The sequence below is a fragment of the Sorghum bicolor genome, chromosome 9 (genome assembly GCF_000003195.3).
Source record: "Sorghum bicolor cultivar BTx623 chromosome 9, Sorghum_bicolor_NCBIv3, whole genome shotgun sequence".
NCBI lineage: Eukaryota > Viridiplantae > Streptophyta > Magnoliopsida > Poales > Poaceae > Sorghum > Sorghum bicolor.
The window spans coordinates 56,188,986-56,206,719 of record NC_012878.2 but is presented as its reverse complement, the minus strand read 5'-3'; the positions used below and the strand labels follow the sequence as shown (position 1 = coordinate 56,206,719).

Below are 17,734 nucleotides of genomic sequence, written 5' to 3'. Positions count from 1 at the left end.
CCCCCACCCGCGCGCGCATGCTCATCGTCATCGCAGCAGCAGCTCACCCCACCCGGCCGGTCCCCGTCGCGACCAAAGCGCCGGCGTGCGTGCGTGCGTTGGTGAGCACTAGTGAATGCAACAAAAACCATATAGCCTCCTCATTTGGCTTTAGAATCATCACCGTTGCTAATAATAACCAGTTATTACCAATTAATGATGGTAGACGGAAAAATATTTTATGCATGTATACAGCTCCCGGACCGTACGGCTTCATTCCCACCCTGCTTGCTTGCTTGCTTGCTTGCTGGCTTCAGTGACCATGGCATCCTTGTCCTTCCACCTCCGCCACCAAAGCATCCACCTCCAGCTCCACGACACGCACAGACTTGAATTCACATGGAGAACGAGTCTCGCGGGGCGCCTGCCGATGGGTGGACGCCTTGGGTTGGACTACATCAGTGACCACTGACCACCATGGAGTTCCGACGGCGGCGGCCTGGAATTTGCATTGCATGCAGGGGAGAGAAAATGAGATGACACATCCAGACAGGACCAAAACAAAGGTTGTCAAAATCTTAGATTCGGCCTTGTTTAGATACACCCCAAAACTCAAAACTTTACAAGATTCTCCGTCACATCGAATCTTGCGGCACATGTATGAAGTATTAAATATAGATAAAATTAATAACTAATTGCACAGTTTAATTGTAAATCACAAGACGAATCTTCTAAACTAGTTACTCCATAATTAGACAATGTTTGTCAAATAAAAACGAAAATGTTACAGTGTCAAAATCCAAAAACTTTTTGCATCTAAACAAGCCCTAAATCGAATGACGGAATGAGAGGGCACAAGATTGTAAATCAAAAAGAAAAACATAAAAAATAAAGATATAAATTTTACTAACTAGGATCGTTGAATGGTAAAACAACAGATTTTTAACGACAATGGGCCAAACTGGTGACTTTCAACGCTCAACGACGATCATTTCGTTTCGACCACAATAGTAACAACGTGGAAATGACAATGGACCTATCTAGCGTATTTTAAGCACTGACAGGACTGTTAACAAAACTGCTTGGGCCTTCAATTGAATTCAGTACAGATGGGCAGTGGCAGACTAGGCACCAGCACGAACTAACAGACTAATTCATACTAATATCTATGTTACATAATTTATTCATTTGAGATAGATCATTAAATATATTTTTATAATAATATTGTACTTCCTCTATCTTTTTATGGACGTACAACATAGAGTCTATGAATGTGGAGAGTGGGAGGGTCGAGGTGCACAACAAAAGCTCTGAACATGGACAAAGTTAGAGTACTCCATAACAACAATCAATAAGGGACAGAGAGAGTATCTATTTATGAGAGACGGAGGGAGTAGCACTAACATCAATCGTCGAACACACGTTAGAAATGTAAACGTTTGTTTGATCTTATCTGACAAATCTTTCGGTCATTCCACAACCAGATTTTTCAATTTCTCCTAGTAATATGGAGTTCTCTTAGTGTTTTAGCATTTAAAATTTAGTATAAACTTTCCCTAGTAAATGTCTCCTAATGATGATTCCCTAGTGTTTGACTAGTGGTAATGTTTTATTACTAACTAAAAACACTAGGAGAACTCCACCATTTTAGTAGTGTTCAATAATGATCTTTTTCTCATAATAAATCCGTGAATAATATTTTTAGCAGTATTTTTAGTCATAGCCTTTCAGACAACTAAATATGCTAGAAATTTAAGCTATTTTCCAATCTTAAAATAGTGTGGTCAAATCACAGCCGAGTGGGGCGGCAGGCAGAGAGAGAGGCACGTACTCGTACCACTGCACTTGCGCCTTTGCCCTTTGCAACGATATGATATGATTGCTGATATTGATTGCACGGCAAAGGACCAAACAGGAAGGTCCATATGTAGGACGTGCAGATCGTGTAACAGGAGAAAAGGCAAAGGCAATTGGTTCGGTTGCCATTAAGGCCCAATTGGCCCACACAAATCTTAGCACACATGACACAACTGAACGAATTTATGGGCACTCTGTAGTCCGTACGGCAGCAAGGCATCAATGCAACACACGCCAGGCACTCCAGCAGAGACCAATGCATGCTCTACTACGGAGTAGACCAGAGTACAGTGCTGCTCTACTCTTGTGCAATGTTCATCTCAACAACAACCAAAAAAAAAAGGTCTTTGTGTTCCATTTAGGCTTGTTTGCCTCAAAAACCAAAAAGTTTTCAAGATTCTCCATCACATCGAATCTTGCGGCACATACCTAAAGCATTAAATATAGACGAAAACAAAAACTAATTATACAGTTTGTCTGTAAATCGCGAGACGAATGTTTTGACTCTAGTTAATTTATGATTAGACAATATTTGTCACTAACAAACAAAAATGCTATAGTAGCGAAATACAAAAAGTATTCACATCTAAACAAGGCCTACTGACTAAAGGGAAGTTACTAGAAAAAGATCCACAAATGTACTCATTGTGATGTTGTATATCAGGCACAGGGACAGGGCAAGTAGATGAAATTAAACGGTCAAATTCACAGCTACATGTATTTGAAACTTAAATCCCTAGCCACTTCAGTTGAGTAGTAGTGTTTTTGGATGCTAGCTAGGGATTGTGTCCTAAACTATTTCCTTCATAAATCAACACTTTGCACTCAATGACTCAACTTTTCCTTTTGTCAAAACAGCAGTTGTATAAGTGCTAGCCAAGGGCTTCAGAAACCAAGAATCATCAACATCTACTCTAGCCATGCAAGCATCTCCTACCTTGTTCTTTTTATTTACATTTATTAAGATGCATCTGCTGCCTTGTGAATGTGTTGATACAATGCAGGAAACAAATCTAGCTAACCCTAGCTAGTACATTCAGCATTATTATCACAAGAAAAAGAAAAGGATGCAACTGATTCTACATATGCACATTCAAACCTTTAATTTGTTCTAAAGAACTCACAGGCAAATCATAGCTCCATGCATATCCTTTCCTACTGCCCTTTTTCTCCCTTCACGCCATGATGAAAAGCAAACGAATATTTGCAACTGCATGACAGAAGCAGGACGAGCAAGTAACTGACCTGCTGCTCATCCTGGTGATCTCCCCGAATCCATGGATGTCCGGGGCCAACTCGGAGGCGTCGCCTCCCTTGTCCACCATCGCCATTGCCGCCGTCGTCTCTCCTTGCAGCCGAGCCGCCCTGGCCGGGCTTCCAAAGGAGCAACGAACTCGGAGAAGAAGCCGCGCTGAGGAGAAATGGGAGGAAGCTGAGAGGAGGGAGGAGGAGAGAGGGAGAGCGGAGGCACTGGTAGCTCTGTACGCAAAGGAAAGGAGCCAAAGGAACGGAAGGCAGCAATGGCTGGCTGTCAGCTATTATTTCTGCTTTTTCTCCGGCCTGCACAGTACTGTACTGCTTTGTATGCTTGCTTGCTACCAAGGCACACTACTCTCTCCTCTGTCTGTCTGGAACTGCAAGTGTTGTTGGACTAGCGGACTGCTTTGAGCCGGATGTCAGTCTTATCAAGCGGATGCGACTGCAAAGCACACCATCGTGTCACATCAGCAATCACCAGACGGAGGAAGACCCATCATGGCATGGGGGACCACCTGCCAGAGATAAGAGAATCTTCGTTGGCTGCCCTGAGCCCCTGAGGCCTGAACTGAAATGTTCTGGGTTCAAGATTGTTTAGCGTTGCTGATTGTATTGCCGGTTGCCGCTGCTGTTAGTGTTAGCTCCCTCTCCTCAGCTCCTTGTCTCTCCATATGGCTCCATCCATCACTGAAATCTCTCAGGCTGCTCTGTGCGATGGCCGATGGCAGTTCCAATGCTCTACAGCTCACACAAGCATGGCCACGACGACCGACCGTGCCTGTCCGTGCACCATTGGCTTGCATGCATGGACATGGTTCATAGTATATATCTCACTGTTTCAGGACCACGTAGTCGTAGCGAAAGAAGCTCCTCTTTCCGGTTTGTTTGCCTGGCCTGTCTTTGAACGCGGAGCATGCGCGCATGCACGGTGTCTGTACTCTGTCTCTCGTCTGCGCTTGCGCTGTGTGTGATGACCGAGCAGCACACACGCACAGTCACAGAGTCAGAGACGGCTTTGCTTGGCTCTGTCTCCTCCTCTGCCTGCCTGCCGGCAGCTGCTTTGCTTTAATCGTGGGTGTCTCAGGAAACGGGAAAAAGGACCGCGAATCCAGAGAGATAGCCAAAGATTTGCCTGTTTGCTTTCCTTTGAATTTTGGCTCCGTCTCTGCAGCGGTCATGGGGGGTTTGAACTTTGAACCGTCCTTGGGTACCTGCTGTAGAGCCGGTCACACTGTTACACTAGTAGGGAGGCCTGTGGAGAAGTAAGAACAGGCCTTGGTCGATTCACTCTTGATTATTGAATCTTCATGGTCTCTAACCGTGTGTTTGGTTGGAGAGCGGGGCGAGTCGAGTCGGAGCGAACTGTTCCCGTGGCTGTTTGGTTGAAGGATGTGAGGGTTGAGTTGACTCTAGAGTGGAATATTCCTCTCAGATGCGGGTTGGACTCGTCCGTTAAAATCTGGCGGACGGAGCCGCTCCCATGGGCGGATACACCGGGTATTCCTGGTATTCCCAGGAATACCCAACTTTTTTATGCACTGAGTATATAGGTATATTTATATATATGTATATCAAATATATTAGCATTTCTATATTTAGCAAATAAAAATTTTCTTTCATTCTTTTTAATCTATCCTTATATTCATTTTTCCACACAGATTCTATGTTAGCTCGATTACTGAAATTATTTTATTTTGTTGTTTCTGCAAAGAGAACCTAATTATTTATCTTCAGACCACATACATATTGACTCATGCCACCAAATATTAGTACAAATCATATCTTGTTTCTAAACTCTTTTTCGAGATAAATCAGAATATGCACATGGCAACATGTATAATAAAAGTATTTTTTTCTTGTGAGTGAACGAGGCATGAGTAGGAGGCAATTCCATAATCCTCATTCCTACATCTCTAACCCTAGCCGACCAAGCATGACGTGGTGGCGGCACTGCTGGTTCCCGGTGTCCTAAGCTCCTGGCAGCGCGGGACGTGCAACGCGAGCGCGGCCTCTATCTCTATGCTATGCCTACATGGCGGCTGGCGAGGGCGCACGTCGGTCATAAGGTTAGAGGCAACAGCTAAATGACGCTATCTCTATGCTATGTCTACATGGAGACTGATGAGGGTGCACGTCAGTCATAAGATTAGAGGCAACAGCTAAATAACGATTCACCAGACACTAGCAAGTGAATACCCAAGACTCAAATCCTGGCTCCGCTACTGGCCGCTCCAACCGGGTTGACTCCCACCAAACACTGAGCCGCACTGTCCCCAATCGTTCACCCAAACACTGAAACGGGTTGGCTCCGTCCCCAAAAGCAAAAGTGCAACCAAACACTAGACAGGTTAGCTTCGTCTCCAAAAACTGGGTTGTATCCAACCCAACCCATCCAACCCCCAACCAAACACACGGTAATAGTCCAATTTGTGGCTGCTGTAATCGAAGTGATGTGTCAACTTCTTTGGACTTGGACTTCCAATTTACAAATAAGGACAAACCACAACTAAACATAGCCTAAGCCCAAACAACATTTTATTCAGTTCAGATGGCACGATGACTTTGCAAGGTAGGCCAAGCATTGGCAGCAAGCTGCCGACCTCCAGCTATCTCCTCTTCAGTTTAAAGAATGACCTCATAATGAAGGCGAGTTAAGGATAGTTTAAGCATGAAAAAGGATGCGTTAGGTTTTCCTTTCACACCCGTTCTCAGAACTGGTAAGAGGAGTGCGTGTACTTTTTTCAGAAGATTCATGAATCATATACATCGCTATCTCCTTGATGGTGGTGTTTGGGGCTGTTTAGTTGCCCGCCAGCGTTCGCCACAACAAAACTTCATCAACCCCACACAAAAATAGTCATTGTTTGATTGCCCACTAATGTCCGGCAGCCATAGGAAAAGTCAATTGATTTCTTGTTGTATTTATGTCACACTTGTGGCACCGATTTGAGCCGCCTTAGAACCGTGGGGTCACCACACACGTAGTGTCCAGCAACTATGCAAACTCTTAGACTTTGCTTGTTAACATTAGTATGGATGGAAATTTCTCATTAACAAAATAAATGCTTGTGATTCTAGTGGATACTACCTCTAGATCAAATATTTTTGTTGTTTTGTATAAAATTGAAGTCAAATAACTATAACTATATGAGTATAAATAACTATGAAAATATTTTGTTTCAAGATACCAAGATAGTATATGCTCCATCCCTTTCACAAAGGTTATAGTTCTACCTTTATCTTAGACTAATTTTTCCTATATTTAACTATCAGTTTCTAGAATTGATAGCAAAGTTAACAATGTTTGACAGTTTGACTTTGATCAAAACTAAAAAAACAACAGTTTAGAAATGGAAGAAGTATACTTTAGTCTTGAAGTAATCCTAGAAAATATATATTTATTGATGTTTATAAATTACATTGCAAAATCATGTTCAGAACCAGTTAAATGTATTGTGTCATTGTTTAAAACACAAATAATTCTGGAAACAGAGGGAGTGTTTAGTTGGGCTGTCTTAACCATGATCGACTCTATTGTGAACCATATACTGGGAAGTTGATGGAGAGATTTCAATATTTGGCACTCGATCTGCGTGCCTCATTGAATTCGGACCAAATCTATGTGATATCTTCAAAATTTGACACCCAATTAATCTATATGAGTTTTTAAAATCCAATACCATGCACGCAACTTTCATCAATTGAAGGACCTCCCTCTCCTCTTCTATTTTTTTTGGTTCTTTTCTTTTTTCCAACTCATGTGACCAGAAGATTCTGCCCTCTTCTTCTGCTTTGGTCTAACTTCCTCCTCTCACTCATATGTTGAGCTCGAGTGACAAGACATCCACTAGGCCCTCCCCTACCTCTCGATCACCTCCTCCAGATCTCTACTTAATCCTTACCTCATCTCAAATTGCATCGCCTCTGCTTAATGCTTACTCCTACATGCATCATCTCCTCACGGTACCACAATGCTGTAATTTTTGCCGCAAGCTAGCTCCGCCCATGCTCATTGCCACTGCGCCAATCACCGTTGCAAGCTCCATCCATGCTCATCAAGGCCACAACCGCTAGAGGAGCAGGAGGGAGCCAACACATGCATGGATGAGGATGAGCCGAACACCTACCATGCATGTATAGCCTAGGGCCAATATGGCCATGGTCCTAGGCGTGGGGAAAAATACTAGAGTATTTCTTTTGTTTTTTTCAGCTAAATCTACATATTAGCATTACTTTTATTCATTAGCATGTGATCGATGTTGGTAGTTCATAGTATTGATCCTCCTCAGCTCCGCCATTGTTGCTCATAAAGTCCTAGCAACAAGATAAGAGAGATTCAAAACAGTTGAAAAATTATGTCCATGGTCGAGATCGGGCACTTTAAACAAGACAACACTTGCAACATGATATTCGCTATACGCAAGGGGCTCGTTTGGCACCGGCACATGTGTTGTGTAGCCCGGAGCCAACTTATCAAAAACACTGCAGTGCGCCATACATACTGTCCAAGCCGGAGCAGTGGCGGCGGCGCCGTGCCAAAACAAGCCCTAATACAAACTCCTGCCGCGCACGCACGTGCCGAGCTCGCTCTGCTGGCACACCGGCCACCGCGCGCCTGCAACTGCATGCAGCTATGCAAGCAGGATTCTACTCATGTGATGTCTGTGCAGCAGTTCAGGTAGCAACAACCACATAACACGAGCGAGGCCGTCCCGGAACAAGTCCGCCGCCGGACCCAAGCGGCGGTAGTGAGGCGGCGTGTTCCCCGCGGGAGACGGCGGCGCCACCTTCTGGTTCCCGGTCACACCGGGAGATGAGTCGACGTCCTGCGATGGCTCTTGCCGGCGCCGGCGGCGCGAGCCCTCCCGGCCTGCTCACGCCTGGCAGCGCGTTGAGCTTCGGAGGGACGACGGCCGCACCGTCGTCGTCGTCGCCGCCGCCGCCGCCGCTTGGTAACACTAACACCGATGGCAAGCCGCCGCCGACGTGCCGCGCTTGTTGTGTCGAACCACCTGATGATCAATAGAAGGTTTATGGTCAGTTATCGGAAGGCATCAAAAGAAGAAACAAACAAACGCCGCGTGCAGCGTGCACGTAATAATTAAGCGCACCGAGCTCTCGTGCTTGGAGTTGGAGCACCGGACCAAAAATCAGCAGGAGAGGGAGCGCCAGGAGAAGAAGCTTGGGAGAAACTGAGCTCTGCATGGCGAATATATGGCGGCCGTGCGAGACGACTGGCTGGCCGGGTCTCTCTCTTGTGTGGTTGTGACCTGTGGAGGTTGGAGTTCAGGAACCGTGGTTGTGTGGTCTGGATTGCCTATATACTCGATCGATCTGAGGAGTACAGTGCTGGATTATTAGTGGCCGTGTGATGTGTCATGCATGTGTGGACGGGCCGGGGCAAGTCAACTCTTGGCCCCCTAAGCGCGGACTGGGACAATGGACGCCCAGCGACTGCAAGAAAACAAGAACTACTTTTACTTAAGTAGTGTGTACAGTACAGTTGCTATCTCGCACACGGCGCAAACACTGACAAACATGCATTAGCAGCTAACAGCCAATCGTCGAGTTGTTCTATTTTGAAAGCGCGCAAGTTGTTGGAGCAACTGCCCCTCAGAATAGTCTGCGACTCTGCGAGGCTGCAGCAGTGTATTCGACAGGAGAAACGACACAACTCGTTGCTAGGTCGGTCCAGCTGTTGACCACCTAGCGCGCTTGTTGCGTGTTGGTGCACTGTAAACTCCTTCTTCTTAATATAAATGATGCGCAGATCTCCTGCGTATTCGAGAAAAAAAAAAGAAACGACAAATATCGTTTATCACCAGGACTCTCGCAAAAAGAAAAGTAAATAAAGTTTCAAAAAAAAGTAAATAAAACTCTGCGGCACAGGTAAGGCCCAATGATCAGATGAAAGCGGAAAGCCCAACTTGGTTCGTTATGGCAAGCCACATCTGGTCAATTCATTACTGGGCTTCGCATTGGATCAGTACTCATTGGGCCATTTCGGCTCTGTCTGAAAAGGTCCGATGGTGTGTGAGTTGCAGTTATGGGATGCGGGTGTTGTTAACCAAGAAAATAGAAGATATATAAACATGGTGTGTTCTTTCATAAAAAAATAAAGAAGATTGACAGATTGTGTTCGTAGAAATTCCATGGAGAAATTTATACAGCAGCTCTTTTGCCGATTTGTCCATAGTTTCTCAGCTACTAGCACTATTAACAATCTATGGAGTATAGACCAGGACCGTGCAGTGCAGACTATAACTGCTTCCACCAACGATGCTTCTTGCTGCTGCAGTGCTTAGTGCCTCGGTCCTCATCTGCCGAGTCCACCATTTGATCACTGGAGGTTGAGATGCCGAGTGGTTAGCCAACTAACAGCCTTATCCTACAAGCACACCAGTTCGCCAAGGGCCAAAGGCCAGTGCCAAGCTGCCAATTGCAGGAATCAAACTTCAGAGTTCAGACCAGACTTGATGTGATCTGGTGGAGTTGGCCAGCCCAAAAGGCTTCTCAATCTCATGTCCATCCATTTCAGGAACAATAAGATAATACCCTTCATCTTATTATTGATATAACATATGACGATACAGTGCTGGACCCTAAAAAGGGGGACGATGAAATAAACAAATCCCATCCTTTTCAGTTCGTCAACTTCTTCATCGAATAAACTACTACAGGGTTCGTCAAGCCTTTCCAAGTCAACAACATCCACTGGCCAGCTTCATTCCTAAAGTTGAGTCTCCCTTTTCAGTGTCCCTTGGTACTTTTGCAAGGACATATTGACTCCACTCCACTCATCACAATAATTTGGCCGCTGACCCTGCTATATATAAACTATCCGTAACATAAAGCAAAGTGCGCAGACATTTTTCGTCGACTGCCCGCACCATTGACAAGCAACTAGGTTGACATTCCTCAAAGGCATCATAACCGGTCAGCTCACCTTTGGCTAGTACTGGAGTGCAGCACAATCTTTACACTTCCCTGTTGCTGAAATGCCACACAAAAACATGGGAAAAAGAACCACATCTGAGCTCAAATCGTTGCATGAAATTCTTGCAAGCAACTAGGAGATGATTGACCACAGGTGCAGCGAACAGCAGACTGATGCTGGGTTCAATACTTCAGTGAAACATCACGGATCCACTGAACCTGTGCTCTGCAAGCAACTACAAGACCAATGAGCAGTGCAGGGTGCAAGCAGTCAAACGATATGGATGGATGGATGAGTCATGGCACTCCGCGAGCACTACGACGTCGTCTCACGGTAGGCTTGGGGCAACTCAGGCATCACCTCCGTACGCGCGCTTTTTGGCCGGCTTCGTGGGCGTCACTCTCTTATCAGCACGGAGATCTCCTCGATCGGTCATCGGTCCGGCGAGATCAGACCGGACGCACGACCTCCGATCCCGTATCGCCTTGTTCGCTCGCTGCTCATCAACCGCGTCGCCTGCCCCCGGCCTTTCATGCTTGCACATCAGCGACGTTTCGACCGGTCAACCGGCAGAAGATTTGCAAGTACATCGGCACTTTCTTTTCCTGGGACACAGACCAATCGAGAGGCGTCAAAATGGTTGACCTGCTGCGTACAGCCTTCACAACTGGAGCTGGTCCAGCGAAAAGGATCCCATTCGTTCGCCTTGCACCTTGCAGCCTGATACCCTGGCTGCCATTGGCGCGGAGAAGGATTAAGCCACGGAAATGCGCAGTGGAACAATGGTACCGAGCTCAATCATGGAAGATTCGTTTTCGGTGCAATCATTGGACGGGTTGGCATTTTTTTAAAAGTCTTAGAAACCCTCAATAAAGAACGTGATGATGGTTGACGTATATGTGCGTCTAGGCTGTGCCACTTATTAATTAACAGAAGATGAGTGGATCTCCTTCGAACTCAAGAGTTCGGCGTTGCAAAAGGGAGGCGTCTCCGGATCGCCACAAAGTCGAAGTTCATGTGCACAAATCGTATGAAACCCGCCGCGAGCTCCATTCCCGCGTCGCCAGATCTGACGCGTTTCCAGTGTTTCAGAGGCTGGCTGCTGGCACGGCCGGGCACCGCCGTCACGGGGGCAGTGGACAATGGACAGCGCACTCACGACGCAGCTCGTGGTGAAAAGTGAAAATGCAGCGAAGCATATATAACCGGTGTGCGCGCGGCCATAATCCGTGTGCCGTGACACCTTGGGTCACTGGATTCTAACTAAGTAGACAGCAGAGTATCATTCACCCTGCACGTACGAATGCGTTGATCCCAAATTCCCAAGCAACGCCGACACGCCGCCGTCCACTCCGGAACGGTCGTTCGATCTCTTTAATCGGACGGCCATGCCGGCAGAAACGGCGCGGCCGGCCATACCATCTGCGGGTGGTGGTGATCTGGAAGTAGCCGGGCGACGGCAAAAAGCTCGGATTCTTACTTGGCTGGGGTGGGTGGAAATGGAAGTGAAGTGGCGTAGAATCAAGCGAGGTGGCCGGCGGAGGAGAAGAGCCAGGCGCGGGGGGCCCCGGGCGGGCCGACGGCGCACTCTGGCAGGGCAAGGGGCGAGGGGCAAGGGCAGCCGCTGGAGAGGACTAGTGGAGCTGAGCTCACGCTGGCCAAGGAAGCAAAGCAACGCAACGCATCCGACGCGACCACACCGCACGCCACGAGCCGGCCATCCACACATCCCTCCCCCACCCCCTCCACCGTTCTGTGGCCCGTCCGCGCCGCAAAGCGCACGCCGCACGCATCCACCGCGCCGCTTTCGGTCGGCGCAGGGCATGGGCCACTGGGAGGGGGCCACAGAGACGCGGGAGTCCCCACCACCACCGCCTGGCCGCGCCCTCACGCTCACGCGACGCCGCTCGCTGCGCCTGCGCCCGCCCGGCGTGGCCTGCGCCGTCCGCACGTCGCTCGCGTGTGCCAGTGTCGTCTGCGCCGTCCGCAGCCCAGCCGCGCACGTCGTTCCGCGGCGCTGATGAGTCTCCCGGCCGCCGCCGCGCGCAGCAGCAGCATATGCAGCCGCGCGGCGGACGCCTGCTGTCCGTTTGCGTCTGCGTGAACGTGCCGCTGCGCCGCGGACCCGCGGTGGGTGCATATGCACGGGAATATTCCGCCGCGGGACGGTGCGTATTCGTGTCGTTCTCCCGACGCCGCTGAGGACATATCCATACTCTCGGCGGGATTTCGGTCAAAACCCATCGGCCGTTCTGATGGGTTTTGACTTCCGACTTCCCTTTTCTGTCCGGGGAGGAGGCGCTGCCGTTTCGGCCGCCCGCGTTGCGGCGTCGGGCTAGGCTAATCCTTCTAACGGCGGCGTGGTTCAGGCGGAAGGAAGCAGTGACGACCGGCATGGTTCACGGCCACGGACGAACAAAATTTTACAAAAATTTTACAAAATTTTTCTAGGAACTAAACAAGGTCATAGCTTTGCTGTGGACTTGTACAACGCTACAGACAAAGGAGTGTGGAACGACCAACCGTGGACCCCAGGGCCCCGGAGCAAAGCGCTCGCACAGGCTGCCTGCATGAACAGCGCCTTTCAGGTGCGCACGCGCTGACTTGGACCATGGATCGACACGACGGCTTATCTGTTGCAACTCCAAAGTACACAACAGTGTACACCAACCTCCCCTTACACCGCCGTGGATGCACTCCACACTGTTTCGTAGAACTCTCTCCTCTACACTGCGTGAACTTGACCAGAACTTGTCAGCGAACGAGTGAGGAACGGGCGTTGAAATACCCTCCGTTGTGAGGAACGGGAGTTGACGGGCGCAGGGTAAACACAAGAGGTGGTGGACAGTGGACTGCGAAGGTTCGTCTTCGTCCGTTAATCACCCGCAGAGTCCGCAGACGCCCGGCGCGTTCCCACCACGCGCGCGAGCCGCGAGAAGGCGAGGTCCATGCCTATCCGTCGGGCCGTCCACACCACAGACCACACCGCATTTACGCACGAGCGCGTGGCCGCGGGGGAGAGACTTGCTTCCCACGCCTTTTTTTGGTAGTGGCCTCCGTATCCATCGATTTTCCTCCTAAAATCCTAATAATCTCCCCCGCGCGCGCCGCGCTTTTGCCACACGCCAAACACCTTCCTCCATGTTCTAAACTTGCAATCCTTCCTAATCCCGGTCCCCAAGCACAAGCATCCTCCTCTATCTATCCACCACCACCCCTATATATATATAAACGCACCTGGCACCAGCCACAAAAAGACTCAGCACGAGGCTACGAGAGCAAGGCAAGGCCAGCTCGAGACAAGGCTTGGCCAACAGAAACAACCACCACCACCAACAGCAGCAGAGGCACCGAAGCAACAACAAAGGCGCACGCGAGAAACAAGAACAAGGCGGATCGCAGCAACAACTGCAAACTGCGCATGGCGATGGCCGTGAGCGCGGAGAGGTGGACGCGGGTGCGGACGCTGGGCCGCGGCGCGTCCGGGGCAGAGGTGTTCCTGGCCACCGACCACGATTCCGGGGAGCTGTTCGCGGTCAAGTCCGCGCCGGCGTCGTCGGCGGGCGCCGCGGAGCTGCTGCGGCGGGAGCGGGGGATCATGGCGGGCCTCCGCTCGCCGCACGTCGTCCCTTGCATCGGCGGCCGTGGCGGGCGCGACGGCTCGTACCAGCTCTTCCTCGAGTTCGCGCCCGGCGGGTCGCTGGCCGACGCCGTGGCCAGGAATGGCGGCGGGCGCGGGCTCGAGGAGCGCGCCGTCGCGGCGTACGCGGCCGACGTGGCCGCGGGCCTCGCGTACGTCCACGGGGCAGGGCTCGTGCACGGCGACGTCAAGCCGCGGAACGTCGTCATCGGTGGCGACGGCCGCGCCATGCTCGCTGACTTCGGGTGCGCGAGATCGGCGGAGGCCGTCGGCGGGCCGATCGGAGGCACGCCGGCGTTCATGGCGCCGGAGGTGGCGCGCGGGGAGGCGCAGGGACCACCCGCTGACGTCTGGGCGCTGGGATGCACCGTCATCGAGATGGCCACCGGCCGCGCGCCGTGGCGCGGCGTGGACGACGTGCTCGCCGCCGTGCGCCTCATCGGGTACACGCACGCCGTCCCTGAGGTGCCCCGGTGGCTCTCCGCGGACGCCAAGGACTTCCTGGCCAGATGCCTGGCGCGGCGCCCCAGCGACCGGGCCACGGCGGCGGAGCTCCTCGAGCACCCGTTCATCGCCTCCGCCAGCGGCATCTCCAACTGCCGGGCGGCGCTGGACCTGGACGCCGCCGCCAAGGGCAGGTGGGTGTCGCCGAAGAGCACGCTGGACGCGGCATTCTGGGAGTCCGACAGCGACGACGACGAGCACGACGTGGTGTCGGCACAGAGCACCGCCGAGCGGATCGCGGCGCTGGCCTGCCCCGCTTCGGCGCTGCCGGACTGGGACTCCGACGAGGACTGGATCGATGTGCTGTCCACACCAGCCGAAGCATCGTCGTCCGACGCGACGAACGCGCCGGCGGACGAGGAGGTCCCTTACCTCGACGACGGCGGTGCCGGAACCGAGGAAGAAGTGGCGAGGGCAGAGGCCGCCGAGTCCCTCGACATTGACGTCGACGGCGCCCACAATGTAGGAGAAGCTGACGCTTCACCTGATCACGAGTGGCATCTCCGTGTCAGTTCACCCTGTGTTGGTGAAACTCCATGTAAATTACTGTGTGACACAAACAATGCAATGGATTTCGTTCTTGCCCCAATTCTGCTCTGTTCATCAACCCCGTTTTGGATTTCCAGAATTTTTCTTCTTTTCGTTTCAAAAAAAATCCTCCCTTTCTGGCATAAAGAATCGCGGACGCGAACATTCCTGTTAGCTGCTTTCGAATTCACACGTAAAATTCACCGCTGCGCTGCGCGTACAGGTGTAAAACCGTGAGGACACCAGTCTTTTGTGCCGACCGCGTAGCCGTGACTGTGTGTGACCCTGACGATGACGGGGAAGGGCACGAGACGAGAGCCTACTACAGGTCAATCTCCAATCCCCGGGCTCAACTCCAGCCGAGCTTCCCCAGCACGGCACGCACCGAAGGTTCCAAGGCGAAAGAGCCGCGTCGACACGGAAAAGCGCAGCGTCAGCGCGGACGCAGAAAGGTGTCTCTGCCAATGCCATCCCCGGAGTAAAACTTCGCCAGCGCGCACTGTCAAAAACCTTGAGAATTCGGGATCCGTAACCCGGGGGTCCAGGAACGGACCACGTGCGAGCCGCCGGCTGGCGAAATTAAAAAAACACGGGGGCTAGCACAGTCCTAGCACTACCAGCAGGGGTGCCCCTTTTACAAGTAACGTCGCGTTCGCGTACTCCGGTTGCTTCTCCCGGTGGGGATCCGTCAGGCTAGCCAGGTCTCGACGAGGAGTCGAGGCAGGGGATATCCTGCCGTGGGTGCCGATCCACCCCGCCCGGCGGCCAGCGCTTTCCCCTGCTTGCCTGCGAATGCACTGCGGACTCCTCGAGCGTTTTGATCTGGTTCAGGATAGCGTGTCGGTGCGGGATCAGGAGTTGGCTCGTGGCTCCTGGCCACGCTGGTTCGTTCGTTCACCCTTCACCGCTGTCTGCCTGTGCCTTTCCAACGTTTCCAGACTGTGAAAGAGAGGAGGGGGCGTAGCTCACTAGCTCAGCTCAGTTGGTCCACACGGCACGTACAGCCGGTTGCCAGCCGTCTGATCACGCACGCAAGCGAAGCGAACGATATGCTCGATGCGGCTGCCTGCCTCAGCAATCCCTCCCCTCGCGGAGTAATCTTACCCGGCACAAGTGTAATGTTCGACGCGGACGCAGCCTTGGTTCGGATTTCTCAGGTCACTCGCCGGACGGATCCAACAGCCAAGGTACTATCTTGTCAAAAAAAAAAAACAGCCAAGGTACTAAAGGCCTTGTTTAGTTCACCCAAAAACCAAAATATTTTTAAGATTTTCCGTCACATCAAATCTTGCGACACATGCATGGAGTATTAAATATAAACGAAAATAAAAACTAATTGCACATTGTAAATCACAAGATGGATCTTTTAAGTCTAGTTACTCCATAATTGAATAATGTTTGTCAAATAAAAACGAAAGTGCTACAGAACTAAACAACGCCTAAACAGCTTTGGGCCTTGTTCACCCAAAAACCAAAAACTTTTCAAGATTCTCCGTCGCATCGAATCTTGCGGCACATGCATTGAGCATCAAATATAGATAAAAACAAAAACTAATTGTAAAGTTTACCTGTAAATCGCGAGACGAATCTTTTAAGCCTAGTTATTTCATAATTGAAAAATGTTTGACAAATAAAAACAAAAAGTGCTACAGTGTGAAAATCCAAAAACTTTTCGCATCTAAACAAGGCCTTGGCCTTGGTATAGCAGCTGCAATAGCGGTAGGGGCCTCCTACAGCTACCACTACGATGTAGCGGACTGGATTTAGGAAATCGAAACTTAACAACCGCTATTTGAATTATCAGGCTGCTAGCTCACTTATGATACACAGATAGTTTAAGTGATCATGAGAGGTTGCTATTTTTTTTACAATAGTAACGTACAATAGTTTTATGGCTCATATTTTTTTATGAACTTTGATATATTATGACTTATATGGAACATCATGTTTTCTCTCTCTTAATTTAAGTATGTGAAACCTCAATTATGTAACTATAATTAAATCTCTATTTATACATATATTCATGGTATATATATGTATATGTTTAAATTCACATGGGATGTATTTAGTGTCCACTATAGCACTCGCTATCCGCTACAAACCCTATTTAGTATCTTGCCAACAGCACTCGTGGCGCAAGACGGATAGTCATCACCTCATCACATCACCGAAAAGGGAAAAAAAAACGCTGGGTCGAGTTCGGATATGGTCGCCTCGCACTCGCACTCGCACCGATACGGGGGACGGCGCCACGGCCACGGCGGTATGGGTAGTATCTTCCCAGGCGGCAACCGCGTCAGACTGAGGCCCGGCATGGACGCACCGCGCCCGAGTACAAGGCCTTGTTTAGTTCCGAAAACCGAAAAGTTTTCGGAACGGTAGCACTTTCGTTTGTTTGTGATAAATATTATCCAATCATAGACCAACTAGAGTCAAAAGATTCGTCTCGTGATTTACGGTCAAACTGTGTGATTAGTTTTTGTTTTCGTCTATATTTAATGCTTCATGCATGTGTCGCAAGATTCGATGTGACAGGGAATCTTGAAAACTTTTTGGATTTCGGGGTGAAAGGCCCAAGTGGACCGTGGACGGCACCGCACCGAGCACTCTGCACACCGCCGCACGTCTCTGAGTCGGGCCGGCGTCAGGCCTGACGGACCACGCAGCGAGTCCACGGTCCACCGCCGTCCACCAGTGACCGGCGGGCGGATATATACGGGAACAGGATATGGGATATGCATCTGCCGCCAGCCACCTCGCCCGTTCGTTGCCATCATCTGATTGTCGTCACCTCTCACCCGAGCAGGAGCAGTAGAGAAAGATAGAGCGAGTGAGCCAGCTGCTTTTCCGGTTGCCGATCCCGGGCTCTCGTGCTGACTCGCCTCGCCGGCTGATGAGTGCCTTTTTCCCCCGGGTGCTTTTCTGTTGCTTTCGCCGCCTTTCCCCTCCCTTCCAAGCAACGGACCGAGTGAAGGAATCTAATCTTCAAGGGCCGGAGAGATCCGGACGGTTAATTACGTATACTTTTAGGA

General features: G+C 50.3%; 2 protein-coding genes and 1 long non-coding RNA gene across 3 annotated transcripts; 1 reads left to right on the top strand and 2 right to left on the bottom strand.

Moving 5' to 3' along the window:
• Window positions 117–3,496, bottom strand: LOC110430174. The gene is made up of 2 exons (XR_002447478.1): window positions 3,082–3,496; window positions 117–478 (listed from the first exon to the last, which is right to left on the bottom strand). It is a non-coding gene; the product is annotated as an uncharacterized LOC110430174 (long non-coding RNA).
• Window positions 7,473–8,366, bottom strand: LOC110430608. The gene is made up of 2 exons (XM_021448427.1): window positions 8,205–8,366; window positions 7,473–8,105 (listed from the first exon to the last, which is right to left on the bottom strand). The coding sequence occupies exons 1-2, from the start codon at window positions 8,296–8,298 to the stop codon at window positions 7,768–7,770; spliced, it is 432 nt and encodes a 143-aa protein (XP_021304102.1). The 5' UTR covers window positions 8,299–8,366; the 3' UTR covers window positions 7,473–7,767.
• On the top strand, window positions 12,972–14,954 carry LOC8069003 (mitogen-activated protein kinase kinase kinase 2). Its single transcript, XM_021448230.1, has one exon. It carries the CDS (start codon window positions 13,452–13,454, stop codon window positions 14,937–14,939), a length of 1,488 nt encoding a protein of 495 aa, XP_021303905.1. The 5' UTR covers window positions 12,972–13,451; the 3' UTR covers window positions 14,940–14,954.